At 43.3% G+C, this 20,000-nt stretch overlaps 1 protein-coding gene and 1 pseudogene across 2 annotated transcripts in view; one reads left to right on the top strand and one right to left on the bottom strand.

Annotated features, from left to right (window-relative positions):
• LOC129818467 (astrotactin-2-like) overlaps nt 1–20,000 on the top strand; it is a 433,204-nt gene that overhangs the window by 292,339 nt on the left and 120,865 nt on the right. For both annotated transcript variants that reach the window (XM_055874386.1, XM_055874387.1), the window contains 3 exons: nt 8,679–8,803; nt 9,873–9,977; nt 12,065–12,244. In XM_055874386.1, the coding sequence (XP_055730361.1) occupies nt 8,679–8,803; nt 9,873–9,977; nt 12,065–12,244 (410 nt within the window). The remainder of the gene's footprint in view (nt 1–8,678; nt 8,804–9,872; nt 9,978–12,064; nt 12,245–20,000) is intronic.
• LOC129818468 (E3 ubiquitin-protein ligase TRIM32-like) lies at nt 10,037–18,302 on the bottom strand (annotated as a pseudogene).

Raw genomic sequence — 20,000 nt, 5'->3', positions numbered from 1 at the left:
CCACCATGCTTCACTGTAGGGATGGTGCCAGGTTTCATCCAGAAGTGAGGCTTGGCATTCAGGCCAAAGACTGCAATCTTGGTTTCATCAGACCAGAGAACCTTGTTTTTCATGGTCTGAGTCCTTTAAGTGCCATTCGGCAAACTCCAAGCGGGCTGTCGTGCCTTTTCCTGAGGAGTGCCTTCCGTCTTGCCACTCTACCATAAAGGCCTAATTGGTAGAGTGCTGCAGAGATAGAGCTCTGGAGCTCTGTGAGAGTGACCATTGGGTTCTTGGACACTTCTCTGACCAAGGCCTTTCTCCCCCGATTGCTCAGTTTCCCCATGCAGCCAGCTCTAGGAAGAGTCTTCCATTTAAGAAAGATGGAGGCCACTGTGTTCTTGGGGACGTTCAATGCTTTGGGTACCCTTCCCCAGAGCTGTGCCTCGACACAATCCTATCGCGGAGCTCTGTGGATAATTCTTTCGATCTCATGACTTGGTTTTTGCTCTGACATGCACTGTCAACAGTTGGATTATATAGACAGGTGTGTACCTTTCCAAATCATGTCCAATCAATTGGATTTACCACAAGTGGACTACAATCAAGTTGTAGAAACATCCCAAGGATGATCAATGTTAACAGGATGCACATGAGCTCAATGTCGAGTCTCATAGCAAAGGGTCTGAATAATTATGCAAATTAGGTATTTAAAAATATATATACACTACCGGTCAAATGTTTTAGAACACCTACTCATTCAAGGTTTTTCTTAATTTTTTACCATGTTCTACTTTGTAGAATAATCGTGAAGACATCAAAACTATGAAATAACACACATGTAATCATGTGGTAACCAAAAAAGTGTTCAACAAATCAAAATATATTTCAAATTTGAGATTCTTCAAATAGCCACCGTTTGCCTTTGACAGCCTTGCACACTCTTCCATATGTGTTATTTCATTATCTACAATGTCAAAAATAGTAAAAATAAAGAAACCCCCTTGAATGAGTAGGTGTTCTAAAACTTTTGACTGGTAGTGTATGTTTTATTTAATCAATATAAGAATAAGGCTTGTCGTAGCTGAATCAGAATTAGTTAGGTAACATAGATAAATAAGATGTTTTATTTATTTTATACTTGTCATTAGAATGTCTTCTTTTGGACTATACTGTTGGCAGTTGCATTTTCCTTTCTCTCTAGGGAAAAGTAACTTGGGGCCCAGAAAGGGGAAAGGTCAGGTTTGTCTTTTACATGTCTGATAATATGCAGAATATCAGAAAGGGAGAAGTCAGGTGAACATAGGTGAATATATCTGTGAAACCATGTGAAGGGCTCCACTATGTCTGTGCTCCAGTCACCCCCTCATTTGGATTATGGCAGTGTCTGGAACCATTGTATTACCTCTCTGATGTTGCATCAATCTTGACCTAGTATATGACCTAGAGGCTCACTCCCCTCCGTGAGCTTGTCCAGGAGGGGTTGTATTTGAGATGGGGGTATCTAGAATTAACAATTGATATATGCCATTGGATGAGGTAATGTTTTGGTACTAGGAAGTACCAAGAACGAGAAGTAGAACCTCGTCTAAGAGACCAAACTGAACGATAATTTATAGCTAATGCTATCTGGCTATGGGATACTCATCTCTCAAGTAAAATGCCCTTTGAGAAGTCCCTGAGATCTGTGGTTCGTCATGGGAGTTGAGAGGGGTGTATCTTGGCTATAAAAGATAGTAAGTATTCTTTTGTAAGCACTCTAAGAATTCATTTATAGACACTGAATTGATCTGAGAGTCAAAGGGCTATGATGAAGCTCATATAATTAAAGATGGAGTTTAAAATATAACTCTGACTTGTGTGTGGTTTGTAAACTCTCCTCATTTAGTAATACAGGAAATTACCACGACAGGCTGTAACGTAACAAAATGTAGAAAACGGGAAGGTGTCAGAATACTTTCCGAATGCAAGCTAAGTATGCATGTTGTTGACTTCACTGAGGCCATAAAAGCTTACCTTCACCCCGGACCACCTCAAGTTCCATTGACTTCTCATGAGGTACAAGAGAGGGAAGTCTGGAGGATTTAACCAAACAGTACATGACTCATAGGAGATATGTGTGGTCGGAAAATATAATTAAACTTGTACATAATCTAGTTAAACATTGCATTTCTACAGTAATACATATTTAAATATTCAAGCATTGCGTCCCGTATTGAGTCTCGTATTATTCATAAGCCTGTCCATTTAAATGAGGGTGTCAGTGTTAGGAGTCGCTCTGAATATATCTACACGAATAACACAAATACAAGCAGCCAGCTACAGAGGAGCAATTCCCGGAAGCTGAAGTGAACAGGAGAGAGAGAGAGTTTCCAGAGTCAGTGTGTGGGTAATATCAATTTTTTATTATGGTAATGCACCGCCAAATTATGTATGACAGTGGTGGTGGTGTACTGTAGCCTAAGGAGCAAAGCAACAAATTGTGGTGTGGCGTTTTGGCTGCTAGGTAGGTGGGTGTGTGGCAGGACTCAGGGCACTCTCAGAAAGCGGATGGCTAAATTAGTACACACGGTTTGGGAGTGTTTATCCCTCAGTTTACGCTGTTGTTGAAGTTCACTGCAAGGTTGAGGCTGGCTGAAAGATATGCAATTCATTCTCCATATAAAAAGCACATCAAAATAATCCCAGCATTTTCATTTGTTTTCAGAACTCATAGCAATATAGTATTGTGTGTCATTATGCTAAGAGTCAGACTGCCAGGCGATATTGTAATGTGATTCATTTAATATGCATGGCTCCTCCACTATGCTTCTTAGATTTCCCCTTACAGCAAAGCCCTTGGAAGACATCTGGTTAAAAGGACTAGATGAGAGAATATAATAACCTGTGATATCTCTGATGGTTTCTATTGGGGCCTGAGCGCTGCTCTGATCCCCTTACCAGAACACATGTGGTTTAATAAGGATTCACAACCAGCCTCACTTGTTCACACAACCATTTGTTCAACAGCTACAGCTGTCGGCAGCCATAGTGATCATTGCCCTCGTTCTGCTTTGAATAGTTGCCAGTGTGTGGTGAAGAGACGGAGCTCCTTCAGTACATAACATTGTCAGCCTGTAAGCATTTTATTCACTGTAAAGAAAGTGGTTATGGTAAAATAAGGAATTTAAGGGCCTCCCCAGGCTGTGTTGAGGCGGCACACAATTGGCCCAGCGTCGTCCGGATTAGGGGAGGGTTTGGCATGCTGACTTCGGTCGCAAGTTTTACAGTGTTTCCTCCAACACATTGGTGCGGCTGGCTTCCGGGTTAAGTGAGCAGTGTGTCAAGAAGCAATGCGGCTTGGCAGGGTCGAGGACACATGGCTCTCGACCTTCGCCTCTCCCGAGTCCGTATGGGAGTTGCATTGATGGGACAAGACTGTAACTACCAATTGGGGAGAAAAAGGGGCAAAAAGTACAATAAAAAATAAGGAATTTAAGAGTCAATTAAAGGGTTAGGAATTTGACTTCAGAAGGGTTGGCACAGCTGGGGATACAGGGGAATAAATGATTATATATTATGTAATAACTTTATACTCCAATCAAAAATAAGTCATTAATGATTATAGAGTATGAAGGACAGTGTTCTCAATGTTATCTCAGGTTGCCCAATCGCATGTCATCAGGCAAATTGCTGAAACCTTTTAGGCAGGGCCAAACCTAACATAGCAGGCATAGTAAGAAGCCAGAGCACAGCCCACACCTTAGATTGAAAATACTGTTTCCCTGCCAATGCCGCTAGGGCATTATTATATACACAATGCAGAGAAAGAGTAGCCTCTAGTGGCCGAGATTCACATTGCACCAGGTTGAATCCCCCCTCCTTCTCCTCATTAATTCTGTATTAAAGGAGTGTATAAAGAGGTGGTTTTGGACTCTATGATTATACACCCATGAGAGCACATCATCCTTCACCTTGGCCAATATCATTTAGTAAGGGTGGATATTAGGATGCCGAAGCAACACAATTTGGCAATGGATCATTTCACCAATGCTTGGAGGACATCTTAAGAGGGGAATTACTGTAGTGTAATGGAGCTGTAAGATATAACTTACACATACACACACACATTATATGCACTTAAAAATGCTGCACATGATATCAAGGACATTTTTGGTGGTCTTAAACCAGTAGAAAAGTTAACTTGTTTAAGGTTCCATGATAGAACTTAAAAGCCACACATGTTTATCAGAGTACATACACTGAGTGTACAAAACATTAGGAACGTCGGCCTAATATTGAGTTCCACTCCCTTTCGCCCTCAGAACAGACTCAATTTGTTGGGGCATGGACTCTACAAGGTGTCTAGCGTTCCACAGAGATGCTGGCCCATGTTGAATCCAATGCTTCCCACAGTTGTGTCAAGTTAGCTGGATGTCCTTTGGGTGTTGTACCATTCTCGATACACAAGGAGAAACTGTTGAATGTAAAAAACCCAGCAGCGTTGCATTTCTTTACACACTCAAATCAGTGCGCCTGGCACCTACGACCTACCCCTTTCAAAGGCACATAAATATTTTGTCTTGCCCATTCACCCTCTGAATGGCACACATACACAATCCATGTCTCAATTTTCTCAAGGCTTAAAAATCATTCTTCAACCTGTCTCCTCCCTTTCAACTACACTGATTTAAGTGACAACAATAAGGGATCCTAGCTTTCACCTGGATTCACTTGGTTAGTCTCTCATGTTCCTAATGTTTTGTACACTCAGTGTATATTTTAAATGCAGAGGAGGCTGGTGGAAAGAGCTATAGAAGGATGGACTCATTGTAATGGCTGGAATGGAACGGTATCAAACATATGGAAACCACATGTTGACGCCGTTCCATTAATTCCATTCCAGTCATTACAATGAGCCCGACATCCTACAGCTCCTCCCACCAGCCTCCTCTGTTTAAATGTGATGAAGTAGACAGGTATGTCTGCATCTCTAAATTCATACTATTATTCATCACCCTGTTCATGAATCCCATATTACTTTCTCCATTGGGAGTGCTGTGTAGGTACTGAGAGGGAGTGAGCCTGCTGAATGTGTGTTTGCTCTAACTGTCCCTGACCGCTGTGTGTGTGAGTGGCAGCAAGGAAAGGCCAAGGAGAAATGCAGAGAAAGTGTGTGCCTTTCAGCCTGTGTTTAATTGGTATACATACATTGTTTTCTTATTAAATCCCCCTCCCTGGATATAAAATCAATATGGACACACACACACACACACACACACACACACACACACACACACACACACACACACACACACACACACACACACACAGAGTAGCTCTTGTGTGACTGGAGCTGGTATGGTTGCTCACAGCCAAGAGGTGCCTGCCTGCCTATATTGCCAACAGGATGTGGGAGGAGAGGTAGAGAGAGGAGAAAGAAGAGACGAAGAAGAGAAAATGAACATCTCAGAGCTCAGACAGAGAGGGAGAGTCACCAGGGAGCAGGCTGAGACAGCAGAAAACAATCGCTGCACGCTATTCTCATCCGCTCCAAGAGCTTCTCTTCTGCGTTTAGCGAAGGGAACATGCAGGCTTTGGTGGGTGGTGGGAAATGGAATGTCTAGAACAATACAGATTCAGATACAGTATGCTATTGAAGTCTGAGGAATTGTGTGTGTGTGTGCGTGAGCGTGCAAGAGAAAAAGGAAGCAATTCAGAGAGTAAAAAGAGTTATAGAAAAACAAGAGAGAGAGAAATGTAAAAAGTTGTTGAAATTTCCACATCGAAGCGTGGGCCTGCATATTTATAAACACTGCACCTACAGATGTAGGATCTTCATTTGAGCCAGTTTGCTACAGCAGGAAAATAATCCTGCAGCAACAGGAAATGTGGATTAGAATTAATGTACATTTTTGTAGGAGTTGATACATTTTTCGTAAGGGAAAATCAAGTCTGAAATTTCAAAGTGGAAAATACAAACTTCAGAAGCTTTTTTACACCACACTACAAGTATTACATTTCCTGCATTGCAGTAAATTTCTTCTGCAACAGTGTGATCAATTTAAGATCCTACATCTTGTCTCATTGCTACAACAACTTGTGCTCAACTCAACATGGAAGCCTTTATCTAAATGGAGAGAGTTTATCCCGTTTGGAGGCATGTACTGTAAGCAGCACAAGGATAAGGCTGGGCAGGACAGCTTAGTCTCAGCTCCCCTAATGAACACACAGGGGTACTGAATGAAACATACAGGTCGTAAACACACCATGCTCACCACAGTGGAACACATAGACTACACTGTAAGCCTTGCAGGTGACCAGCTGTGTGTGGGGGTAGAAGAGGAGAGGGGTGGGGTTTGTGTGTGTGGGGGGGGGGGGGGGGGGTACATCCAATAATACCTCATCATACCTCATTCAATCCCATTGTCTGCTTTTTATGCTGGGATTAAAGCTTTTCTCAGCTGGCTAATATTGCAATGCGTAATTGATGCTCCTGCATTTCAGCTTGGAAACAGCTTTTCACCAACAATATTACTAAAACGACCTACTTTGCAGAGAGGAAAAGGAAGAGCCAGAGATGAAGTGGAAGTGTTTGGAAAGCTGGGTTAATTATCCTCCTTAATCCACCATTATGTTTTGTCCATGTTGGCGTCTCCTCCATCATGTTTAAAGATTTGACGTGAGCGAGCGAGACCCTAATCTCACTAAAGTGGTCACCACTCCACTTTATCCACTTTCCTTGAGAGATAATGACACATCTTGAATCTACGAGGGCCACTGTGAATCTCATTCCCATTCTTACCCCAATGTGCCACTTCTCTAATGTATTCAGTACAAAACAGTAACACTTTTCTCCAATAACGAGCATCAAAAATACCTCTCGCTTCCCTGCTGCTCTCCCGGCCAGAACACAAGTCCACTGCAAAGTAAATAAAGGAATTAATAAGGCACCTAGGTGGGCGACAAGGACACAGTCTTGTTTGGGTGTGAAAAATCCATAAAGCTTCATATTGTAGGGGCCGTGCCTCTCCGGGTTCTCTCCCCGTGCTGCGCTCCCAGCTCTCTGATTTAATTTGGTAATCGATATGGTTTCGGTGAGCAGCCAGTAATCTTTTTACAGCACCTCCTGTCCTCTGCTTTCCACTCCTCTCTGCCCTTGAGTTTCCTCTGCAGTCCTGGGGTAAAAGGAGGCGGTGATTGCCTCTAACGGGCTCTGCGGTTGGGGGAAAGCTCTCCTGAAAGTCAATGAGAAGGGGAGATGGAGAGGAGGGTAGACACAGTAGACAGTACTCCAGACAGAATAAATAAAAGTGAGAGTGAAACAGAGAGCGAGAGAGAGGGAAGAAATTAAAAAGTGAAGTAAAAGACAATCTCTGTGTTTCTCTGTGTGTCTGTCTATGTCTGCTCTCCTCCATGGCCCCATAATATTCAGCACAGTAGCACAGCATGGCCATGAGTATTGCATGAACTGCATCACAACACTCACTTGTGTTTTTCGGTCTGAAACTGGAAGGTCAGATTTAAAGAAGGGTCAATGCATAGTACAAATACAGATTTCTAGGTTTGTAGATTGTGGTATTGGACTTGCCTCTTCCTCCCTTTCCATCTAATTTCTTGACCTCTCCCTCCATCCCTCTCCCTATCTCCTTCCTTCCTTCCCTCTCTCTTATTCCTTTTCCAGCTGAGAGAGAAACAGAAGTGAAGAGGTTTCTCTCCCTGCAGCTACCTGTCCTGTTCCCAGTCTGTCTCTCTCTCTCTCTCCTTCCTTCCTTTAGAGGGCAGCCAACCGGCACACTCTCTCACACTTCAAAGTCAGTCAATTCCCCCATACTACTGCAGCCAGACACTGGTCTCTTTTGGAGACTGCCCCTACTTATACCTCTACAGTATCACACTGCAATGGAACATCCTTGTATGCTGTTGAGAGACCTGATCCAACCAGCGAGTTGTAGTACCATGAGTTTTTCTTGAACTGACCAGGAAAAACCCACATTCCCAAGCCATTGCATTTATCACTCTTGAACTGTATCTAGTAGCTTCAACTGTGAACATTCAATTTCTTTAAAGCCTCTGTAATCCTTCCAGCAATCCATGTGGTGCAAAGCAACATTATGTTGCTGCTTGATAACCCAGACATTGTGATGAGAGACAGGGCCGGCTCTAGGCATAAGCTGTTGCTTAGGGCCCCCAGCCGATTTGGGGCCCCCGACCCACAGTCACTCAATTAGAATTGCATGAAATGTGTTATAAAATTGCTAAAATCTTATCTCCGCCCCATGGAAAAATGTGTAGAATTGCAGCAAACTTGCTTTAAAACGGAAACATTTTCTCTGAATCCCGACGAAAGCAGGGCCACTAAAATGTTTTGCCTGCGGGATGGGGGTCCTCGAAACAAAATTACACGTAAAGCCCCCAAAAGGCTAGGACCGGCCCTGATGAGAGGATATGAAGGTGTTGTTTGATCTGAGAATCTCTCTCCATGCAGTGTTAGTTGTCTTGCACTGTGTCTATGACTATCAGGTAGCACCACCTGTCCCTCTCTGTTGGAGCGTCTGAAACACAGTGGAGAGAAGGGATGATGAATGATGAGATAAGCCACGCTATTGCACTAGGCACTCTGATGGAGGAGATGAAAACCCAACAGTGTCTCACAAGGCTAACTGTTTTTTGTGTGTTTTTCTTTCTTTCTTTTCGGTCTCTCTTGCTCTCTCTTTCAGGGACAACAACTTCATCAAAGACTTCCCCCAGCTAGCAGATGGACTGATGGTTATCCCGTTACCTGTGGAGGAGCAGTGTAGAGGAGTGCTGTCTGAGCCACTGTCCAATGTACAGCTCCTCACAGGTGTGTGTTTGTGTGTGTGTGTACACGTGTTAGCCTGCCTCATCCATCTTTGTACACTCATACCAGTGTGTACAGAAAATATCCTGTACGTAACCTATATTTCATCATCAAATATCCTTATTTTTTCTCAAATGTTCCTTCCAAAAAATGTAGAAGTATCTACTTCGTCCAGGTTTTACAGTATTTTCCAATTACGGCTGATTTTCCTGTAAGCTCAATATTTAGAAATCATGCAGCATTCTCTGCTCAGTAAATCCATAGGAGTGACATCAGAGTGCAGGGTCAGCTAGAATGACACTGTTCCCAGTGCACTGTATTGTGCTATTGTTCCTGACATCCCAAAGTCTCTTAGGTAGGCACACACTCACTTGCATACCTCTCCAGGCCCTCTAAAGGCTGACACCTGCACCTTCTTCACCCCGTGTTCCCTTCCCACATCCCCTGTGGGGGCCGAGACTACTCTGTCAGTTGGCTTGAAACCGCACCTCAGGACTACTCCCTAATCCGTCCATTAGCTGAATTGGCTGCAGCACTTGGTTCCCCGTTGGCCTGTGACTAGTTCCCAGGAGTGTCTGCTACTCCTCTCCAAACACACACTGGGAATAAATAAGTGCTTTAGGTTTAAGGGAGGATTTAGTTGTTGTTGTTCTCTCCGCTCCTGTGTTCTAATGGCCCTGTGTTGTGCCAGACTCATATGAAAGTTTGATAATGCAATTACGGAGGCGAGATTGCTCTCGCCTTAATGCTGGAAATTCAATTGGAGCTACTGCGGCCGTCTGCCATTGATTACACATGGGGTGGGATCTTTCGTAGACAAATGGTGTTGTTGAAAACAACAGAATGTACACTGTACACGGACAGTTTGGGAGGGAGACAAAGCTAGCTAATGCACTTCAGGCAGTTACAAATGTGCTTGTATAACTCAAACTCCGACACAAATGATCCATAGCTTTCAATGCATGATTAATGTGAAACTGAGTTATTTACTCAAATCTTATGAAACAATGTGGTTCTACTTATATTGTGGAAGTTATTCATAACTATGTTAATATGTCTATGTCCATTGCAGGTGATGCTAAGTTCAATGAGGCTATGGGCTACCCCATGGTTCAGCAGTGGAGAGTGAGGAGCAACCTGTACAAAGTCAAGCTCAGCGCCATCACCTTGTCTACAGGTACGAAGCAGACCAGCGTTCAAATGCTATTTAAAATACCTTTCACATACATTTCGAAGTAAGTATTCAGATTTGTTTTATTTGAAAGGACAAGTAGTTGAATGTTGGAATGTATTTGGAAATACAGTTGGAAAGTATTGGTATGTACTGTATTTGAAAATACTCAAAAACACGGACTCAAATATATGCCATTTAGCAGATGCTTTTATCCAAAGCGACTTAGTCCTGCATGCATACATCAAATACCCTCCCGTGCAAGTATTTGAAAATAATTCAAATAGTAGGCTATTTATAGGAAATTATTTGAAAATACTTTTAAATAGAAGTAGTTGATTCAGGCCACATTATTCGAAAATACTTAAGTACACAGAAAATAAGTATTTACAGTGCCTTCAGAAAATATTCATACTTATTACACATTTTGTTGTTACAGCCTAAATTTAAAAAATAAGCTCACCCATCTAGACACAATACCCCATAATGACAAAGTGAAAACATGTTTTTAGAAATGTTTGCAAATGTATTGAAAGGAAATACAGAGCTTGAAGAATTTTACAATCTAGGTGTGCAAAGCTCAGGGGTGTGAATACTTAAGTCTCTAAGAGCTTGCACACTTGGATTGTAAAATTTTTCAAGCTCTGTCAAGATGGTTGATAATCATTGCTAAGACAGCCATTTTCAAGTCTTGCCAAAGATTTTCAAGCCAATTTAAGTAAAAACAGTAACTACGCCACTCAGGAACATTCAATGTTGTCTTGGTAAGCAACTCCAGTGTATATTTGGTCTTGTGTTTTAGGTTATTGTCCTGCTGAAAGGTGAATTTGTCTCCCAGTGTCTGGTGGAAAGCAGACTGAACCAGGTTTTCCTCTAGGGTTTTGCCTGTGCTTAGCTCCATTCTGTTTCTTTTTATCCTAAAAAAACTCCCCAGTCCTTGCCCATGACAAGCATACCCATAAGATGATTCAGTCATTACCATGCTTGAAAATATGGAACGTGGTACTCAGTCATGTGTTGTTCGATTTGCCCCAAAAATAACTCTTTGTATTTAGGACATAAAGTTAATTTCTTTGCCACATTTTTAGCAGTTTTACTGGTGTGCCTTATTGCAAACAGAATGCATGTTTTGGAATATTTTTTTTCCTGTATAGGCTTCCTTCTTTTCACTCTGTCATTTAGGTTAGTATTATGGAGTAACTACAATGTTGTTGATCCATCCTGCATTTTCTTCTATCACAGCCAATAAACTCTAATGGTTTTGAACTCATTGTAAAATCCCTGAGCGGTTTCATTCCTCTCTGGCAACTCAGTTAGGAAAGAAGCCTGTATCTTTGTATTGATACACCATCCAAAGTGTAATTAATAACTTCACCATGCTCGAAGGGATATTCAATGTCTGCTTTTTAAATGTTTTACCCATCTACTGGACCAATAGGTGCCCTTTGTGAGTCATTGGAAAACATCCCTGGTATTGGTGGTTGCATCTGTGTTTGAAATTCACTGTTCAACTGAGGGACCTTACAGATAATTGTGTGTGGGGTGCAGAGATGAGGTAGTCATTCAAAAATCATGTTAAAACACTCTTATGTGACTTTAAGCAAATTTTTCCTCCTGAAATTATTTAGGCTTGCCATAACAAAGGGGTTGAATAGTTATTGACTCAAGACATTCCAGCTTCTCATTTTTATTAATTTGTCAAAATGTTGAAAAACATAATTTCACTAACATTATGCGATATTGTGTGTAGGCCAGAGACACAAAATGTAAATGTAATACATTTTAAATTTAGGCTGCAATACAAGAAAATGTGGAAAATAATCTAAGGGTGTGAATACTTTCTGAAGGCACCGAGGGAAAAAAAAAGATATATATTTATTTGAACCCAGGTCTGGAGTGTCAATTTACTGTCATGTTTCCTGGTGAGCCTATTTAACTACTACTACACTATATCATATTGTACTGAAAACTCAGAGGGAAAATCATACAGGATAGTATTTAGCGCATTTACAAAGCCCCTTTTTCTGCTTCAGCTATAACTACATTTCCATTTGTTCCACATTATTTCCCCTTCACACTTTCCTGGTTCCCAGGCTTCTCCAAGGTTCTGAAGACACTGACTGCCGAGAGCACCAGAGAGGAGCTGCTGTCCTTCATCCAGCAGTACGGCAGCCATTACGTATCCGAGGGCCTTTACGGCTCCGAGCTCAGCTGCACCATCTACTTCCCCAGCAAGAAGGCTCAACAGCAGCTCTGGCTGCAGTACCAGAAAGGTGAGAGGGGGAAACTGCATATGATGCACGTGTCACAAATACTACTGTAATGAGTGACCAAATTAGACCCAGGGATCCAGGTGAGTGGACTATCAATAGACTTAAATTGGTCAGTTAAATCCCAGAGAAAGGTTGAAAAAAAAATATATATATACACTGCTCAAAAAAATAAAGGGAACACTTAAACAACACAATGTAACTCCAAGTCAATCACACTTCTTTGAAATCAAACTGTCCACTTAGGAAGCAACACTGATTGACAATAAATTTCACATGCTGTTGTGCAAATGGAATAGACAAAAGGTGGAAATTATAGGCAATTAGCAAGACACCCCCCAAAACAGGAGTGATTCTGCAGGTGGTGACCACAGCTTACTTCTCAGTTCCTATGCTTCCTGGCTGATGTTTTGGTCACTTTTGAATGCTGGCGGTGCTCTCACTCTAGTGGTAGCATGAGACGGAGTCTACAACCCACACAAGTGGTTCAGGTAGTGCAGTTCATCCAGGATGGCCCATCAATGCGAACTGTGGCAAAAAGGTTTGCTGTGTCTGTCAGCGTAGTGTCCAGAGCATGCAGGCGCTACCAGGAGACTGGCCAGTACATCAGGAGACGTGGAGGAGGCCGTAGGAGGGCAACAACCCAGCAGCAGGACCGCTACCTCCGCCTTTGTGCAAGGAGGTGCACTGCCAGCGCCCTGCAAAATGACCTCCAGCAGGCCACAAATGTGCATGTGTCAGCATATGGTCTCACAAGGGGTCTGAGGATCTCATCTCGGTACCTAATGGCAGTCAGGCTACCTCTGGCGAGCACATGGAGGGCTGTGCGGCCCCACAAAGAAATGCCACCCTACACCATGACTGACCCGTCGCCAAACCGGTCATGCTGGAGGATGTTGCAGGCAGCAGAACGTTCTCCACGGCGTCTCCAGACTCTGTCACGTCTGTCACATGTGCTCATGTGCTCAGTATTAACCTGCTTTCATCTGTGAAGAGCACAGGGCGCCAGTGGCGAATTTGCCAATCTTGGTGTTCTCTGGCAAATGTCAAATGTCCTGCACGGTGTTGGGCTGTAAGAACAACCCCCACCTATGGACGTCGGGCCCTCATACCACCCTCATGGAGTCTTTTTCTGACCGTTTGAGCAGACACATGCACATTTGTGGCCTGCTGGAGATCATTTTGCAGGGCGCTGGCAGTGCACCTCCTTGCACAAAGGCGGAGGTAGCGGTCCTGCTGCTGGGTTGTTGCCCTCCTACGGCCTCCTCCACGTCTCCTGATGTCCTATTACTTTATTAGCTGGTTCTTGTGGCAGGCCACGCAGTGGCCGTCAATGGTGTACACCTTGACTGAGTTGTCAGTGACCCCAATAAGATCTCCCTCTGGAAGCCCTTGCGGTTGAAGATCTGGATGCGGTAGTTCCCCCGGTCGGCCACGAGGACTTCGCTCTGTGAGGTGACGCAGATGCTAACCGGTAGGTTGAACAACCCCGGCAGGTTGTCCTTGCAACCCATCTTCTTTACAAACTGGCAGTGCTGTGGCCCCGAGCTGGGGTACCCCCCTTCATCCATGGACTTGGACTTAAAGTTGCCCGGGGAGGCACACACAGCCTCTTCTACAGACATTAACATATCAATATCTCTATACAGGTCCAGGGGGGGCCCTGCAACCCCCACGGTCCCGCACATGGCATCAACCCCATCCCTGGCTCTAAACGCCAGCAGCCCCTAATCAGTGTTGACGGTGCAGGGCTTGGTGGTGAGCTGAGCCACATCACAGCCTCGGGATGCTCCGTCGTCACCAACTTCAGGGTCCTGGAGCTTGAGTAGCGTAGGCAGGTTCAGCTCCTCCTCAACATTTCCCCCTCCGTCCTCCTCCAGCAGGGTGATGTCGCTCTGCTTTACCCGCATGGTGAGGTAGTTGCATCGGGACACCACCTGCACTACGGCCAGGTTCAGCAGGTACGTCTGCTCCTCAAGGATGTTACCATTCAGCTTTTCCACCTTGGCCATGGAGGCAGCGAAGGCCCGCCGCAGGTGCTCCAGCTCCTCCTGCAGATGCAGCTCAGCTCAGCCTTCACCCGCATGTTCTTTGTCACACTGTCAATGGTCACTTTTTTCTGCTGGATGTGGTCCATGGCTTCGTGGAGGAATGCCAGTTTACCGCCCAGGTCCTTCCGGCGCTGCTCAGCGGCCACCCGGATTGGCTGGACGATGTGGCCCTGCTGCTGGTGGCCCTCACTCTTGCAGAGATCAGAACACGGTGCCGGGGTATGCGGTTGCGGCAGGACTTGCACATGAGGGCGGTGGTGCAGGAGCTGACCCAGTCCAGGATCTTGAGCACAGTGAGGTTGTCGGCCAGCTGGGAGATGCCGCTCATGCAGGAGACCCTGCTGTAGAAGGGACAGCGCACGCCATTGATGGTGCTAGCCAGCAGCTTCTCCAGACACTGTCTGCACACTGTGTGGCCACACTGCAGGAGCTTGGGCCTCAGCTGCTCCTGGTTGTAAGTCTCCAGGCAGATGGGGCATGCCAGGACCTCCCGGAGCAGGTCTGGGTCCAGAGCTGGCGAAGCTGCCGCCATCGTGTTCACACCTGAGGGGAGAGGAATTTAAAAAAGGGACGTCAAAGGTTCAGGCTGTGGCACAATCACTACGGAAGCTCAAGTCTAGTGCCTGGTTACATTGTGTTTAGGAGCATTTTATTTACTCTCTCCATGGTAAAAGTAGTGAGATCGATGTCATTGTTGTAATAATCTGTGTGCTACATTTACTATCCTTGTTAATTGAAATATTTTATATTATGGCTATTTCCCTATGGTGGACCAAGTATTATGTTACACAGACTAAAGTATTCACCACAAAAGAATTACAGACATACACCTCTGATTTATGTTAGTATTAAAAAGTGTATAGTTTTCACGGTCTCACAAAATGGATTGCTTAAAACAGATGTTTTTGTCCCACTACGGACTGACATCTAGAACTGGGATTTTGACACTCGGTCATAAATCAAAAAGCCATGACAAGGGGAAGCATCAACAGAATAATTGTCCATGTATGTTTTAGTAAGGTAAATTGTACTTAACATTATTTTTCAACAGGATACTACTTTCAGGTAAAAACTACTGAATGAGCCCAAAAAGGTGCTGATTGTGAACATATGTTTGTCCTGGCAACAATGATATGTTGAGAAGAGGTTGCATTGCTAACGACAAGTTAAATAACGATGTTGTCATGATTTCTCATTAAAATGGCTGAAAACATAATTAGCATTCCTCTAGTAATGGTGGATTACATTTTGACCACATCATGTTTACAAGTTTAGGGAGGAGTATTGAACTAGTCTACTCAAGAACATGGGAAGAATTAACTTTTGATGCTGGGATACATTTGAGACAGCACAACCCAGTTAGTACTCACTGTGAGAAACATATACTGTAACTCAGGGGCTCCCAAACTTTTTCACTCGGGACCCTATTCCAACATTGGGGAACACCAAGCGCCCCTGCGTGAGCGCCGCGTTTATTTCTATGGGCACAAGCACTGTCCATGACACAAACTGTTCACACATCTCGTTGGCTGAGAGAATTTTGCAGGTTTAAAGCTTATTTCCTGAAATTCTACACATTTTGTAGTTGTAAAGTAAATTCTTGCAATTCTAAACAAACTCAGCAAAAAAAAAGAAACGTCCTCTCACTGTCAACTGCGTTTATTTTCAGCAAACTTAACGTGTAAATATTTGTATGAACATAACAAGATTAAACAACTGAGACAAAGTGAACAAGTTCCACAGACATGTGACTAACAGAGATGGAATAATGTGTCCCTGAACATAGGGGGGGTCAAAATTAACAGTCAGTATCTGGTGTGGCCACCAGCTGCATTAAGTACTGCAGTGCATCTCCTCCTCATGGACTGCACCAGATTTGCCAGTTCTTGCTGTGAGATGTTACCCCACTCTTCCACCAAGGCACCTGCAAGTTCCAGGACATTTCTGTGGGGAATGGCCCTAGTCCTCACCCTCCGATCCAACAGGTCCCAGATGTGCTCAATGGGATTGAGATCCGGGCTCTTCGCTGGCCCTGGCAGAACACTGACATTCCTGTCTTGCAGGAAATCACGCACAGAATGAGCAGTATGGCTGGTGGCATTGTCATGCTGGAGGGTCATGTCAGGATGAGCCTACAGGAATGGTACCACATGAGGGAGGAGGATGTCTTCCCTATAACGCACAGCGTTGAGATTGCCTGCAATGACAACAAGCTCAGTCCGATGATGCTGTGACACACCGCCCCAGACCATGACGGACCCTCCACCTCCAAATCAATCCCGCTACAGGGTAAAGGCCTCGGTGTAACGCTCATTCCTTCGACGATAAACACGAATCCGACCATCACCCCTGGTGAGACAAAACCGCGACTCGTCAGTGAAGATAACTTTTTGCCAGTCCTGTCTGGTCCAGTGACGGTGGGTTTGTGCCCATTGGTGACATTGTTGCCTGTGATGTCTGGGGAGGACCTGCCTTACAACAGGCCTACAAGCCCGCAGTCCAGCATCTCTCAGCCTATTGCGGACAGTCTGAGCACTGATGAAGGGATTGTGCGTTTCTGGTGTAACTCGGGCAGTTGTTGTTGCCCTCCTGTACCTGTCCCGCAGGTGTGATGTTCGGATGTACCGATCCTGTGCAGGTGTTGTTACACGTGGTCTGCCACTGCAAGGACGATCGGCTGCCCAGCCTGTCTCCCTGTAGCGCTGTCTTAGGCATCTCACAGTACGGTTTTGCAATTTATTGCCCTGGCCACATCTGCAGTCCTCATGTCTCCTTGCAGCATGCCTAAGGCACATTCACGCAGATGAGCAGGGACCCTGGGCATCTTTCTTTTGGTGTTTTTCAGAGTCAGTAGAAAGGCCTCTTTAGTGTCCTAAGTTTTCATAACTGTGACCTTAATCGCCTACCGTCTGTAAGCTTTTAGTGTCTTAACAACTGTTCCACAGGTGTATGTTCATGGTTAATTGAACAAGCATGGGAAACAGTGTTTAAACCCTTTACAATGAAGTATCTGTGAAGTTATTTGGATTTTTACAAATTATCTTTGAAAGACAGGGTTCTGAAAAAGGGACGTTTCTTGTTTTGCCATGTCTAATGTGTATTCATGCGATATAAAAGTGACAAAACAATTACAACAACATCTATGAGCTAAAAAACATAAATAGAAAATGTTAGCTGGACATTTGACAAGTTAGAAATATGCAATGACTAACATGACAAGGGGAACTGATGATGCAGACCCAATTTTAAAATTGCACTTTGTGCATTCTACTATTACAACTGTCAAGAGTACGTTTAAAGCCCTACTGAGTTTCTTTAATATATACATTTTTAAATAATGATATGGGGACACGCCCCACTGTTTGGGAACCACTGATACTGTACACTTTAGCGGGCTATATGATTTAAGTGAGGGGGGTGTAGCACTGCCACTGGATAGCACTAGCAGCAGCCAGCTGTCATTCAACTCTAGATTGCTGAAGCTAGCCAGCTTTTAAGTAAACAACTTCTCAGAATCAGTTAGCTTGCTACAGACAACCAATAAGTGTTCTGCCTAACTCGCTAGTTAGCTATACGAATGCAGCGACCTTAGTTTGTGTTATTGTACTGTCAATGTGTTAGCTACTAGCTGTGTTAGCATAACATAGATTGCTCGAATCAAGCAGTCACTACACGGCGAATGCAAATGACAACCGCCCTAGCTTGTTACATGCAATTAATAACTTATAATATTTTGTCATGATGCTGTATTGATTCTAGCGCAAGCTGTGCTAGACAGCTTTATTAGTGGGAGGCCTCCCGAAATCGCGATGTGACTTCCTGTTTGGGGCAGTCCGGTGAGAATTCATGATTGAGTCCATTTTAAAAGTCAAGAATTCACATTTATATACTAGCTAAACTCTAGTTTTATTTGGTTTAAATCTTACCTTGCAATGTCAGGTCTGTCAAGGCACAGGGGTTGGTAGGTCTGCTGCTGCGAGACTGCGGTGTTGACGTAACGCCAGCAAATACTTATTCCCCACCCACCTCTATTTTCATTGGTTCTTGCAACTGCAGCTGGGACAGGGTCCGAAAGTGTTTGGCAGTTATATTAGTGGGGATATTTATGGTATTTGAAGTTTCATAATATGATGTATTGAGTACTGTAGTATAAAATTAAATGGATGTTAATTTGTATAATACTGTGTTTAGTTTTAGTATAGAAACTGCATTAACATAATGGCCAATGCATTATACATAATTTGATTATTCCTGCTTTTTGAATACTTTCAGAATTTTTCTATTTTGTACACCTCTTTAAATCCTGGCTGCACCAGATAATAGATTAACTTTAAAATAAATATCCATCAATCAGGGCAATTATGTTTTTTGAGAGCATTCCAGGCTTTATATGAAATGTAATATGATGCTCTTACATCCTGAAACAATATACACAATAAATTAGGACAGTACGAAGACATCTTGATGTATCCTTTGAAAGTTGAAAAGCATTCATCTCTAGCAGTAGTCTGCTACAGTTATCTTCCTGGACAGATGTGTGCAGCTCTTGCAGTACATAGAAATAGAATATCAGCTGACCCCTAGATGGTAGCAAAGGTCTTATTTCAAAATCAATTTGTAGAGCTCTATCGCAGAGGGCAGGCCTATCTGAATTGCAATTCAGAAAAGGAACTACTGCACATCAATATAAATTAGTTTATTGGCAATTTCATAATGCAATCATAATATTTAGCTATGCATAACTAAAAGGTAAATGAAAATGAGAAATTAACGTAGACTATATGATTTCTTAAGCCTATACATTAAAACGTTTTTTTCTAAACCTTCTCAGTAAACTTTTAATATATTTTCAACTTAATATGACTTTTGAAAAATAAATAGGCTTTAGACTCACAGAACATAAACCTGTTGTGCTGTTTGCTGCAGCTGTGCCATGTTGAGGTCGGTGGTATTAGGAAGCATGAGTCATCTTTGTTTAACAACCAAAAAAACTGTCCACATCTATATCTCTCCCTCCTCATCATGTGTGTATTTCAATGTAATTTCCCTTGAGCTTGAATTTTCACTAATAAAATGCATACATCAACCGACTGTGGATAATTAATAGGCGATATGATTTGGACGTGTGCCAGAGTTGTTAAAAAGGCCAGATTGCGCGTCAAAACACTCCTGAATAGAGAGATTTTATGGGGCAATAATAGCAATGCCAACACCAACAATATCTGTCTGAAATTAGCACAGAGATATCAGACACTTTGCAGGGCAACAATTATGACCGGAGGGTAGGTTCTAAAGAACATACTGTATCCACAAAGGCTCATTATTTAGTGTGAGAGAGAGAGAGAGAGAGAAATTGGAAATACAGACATTGTCATCCTACAAGAAACATAATATGGAGGAGACGAACCCACTGGTTGCCCTCTTGGCTACAGAGAGCTGGTAGTCTTATCCATCAAACTACCAGGTGTGAAACAGGGAAGAGACTCAGGGGGTATGCTAACTTGGTATAGAACAGACCTAACCCTCACAATTGCATGTATTCATTTTTTTATCACATTGGTACTATTTTCACCAAAATGTTGTACAAAACTCCAAACTGGGCACAGTTGTAACGCAGCCAGTCTTTCATTCAAAACTTGTCATTGTGCATTCATTTGGATTGTAAACATCTCTCACCACACAACCATTGATTCAAAATATAATTTAAT

This window comes from Salvelinus fontinalis, chromosome 21 (assembly GCF_029448725.1).
Source record: "Salvelinus fontinalis isolate EN_2023a chromosome 21, ASM2944872v1, whole genome shotgun sequence".
In the NCBI taxonomy this organism is placed as follows: Eukaryota; Metazoa; Chordata; class Actinopteri; order Salmoniformes; family Salmonidae; genus Salvelinus; species Salvelinus fontinalis.
Note: the sequence above shows the minus strand (reverse complement) of the source record. Positions and strands in the feature narration are given on the sequence as shown.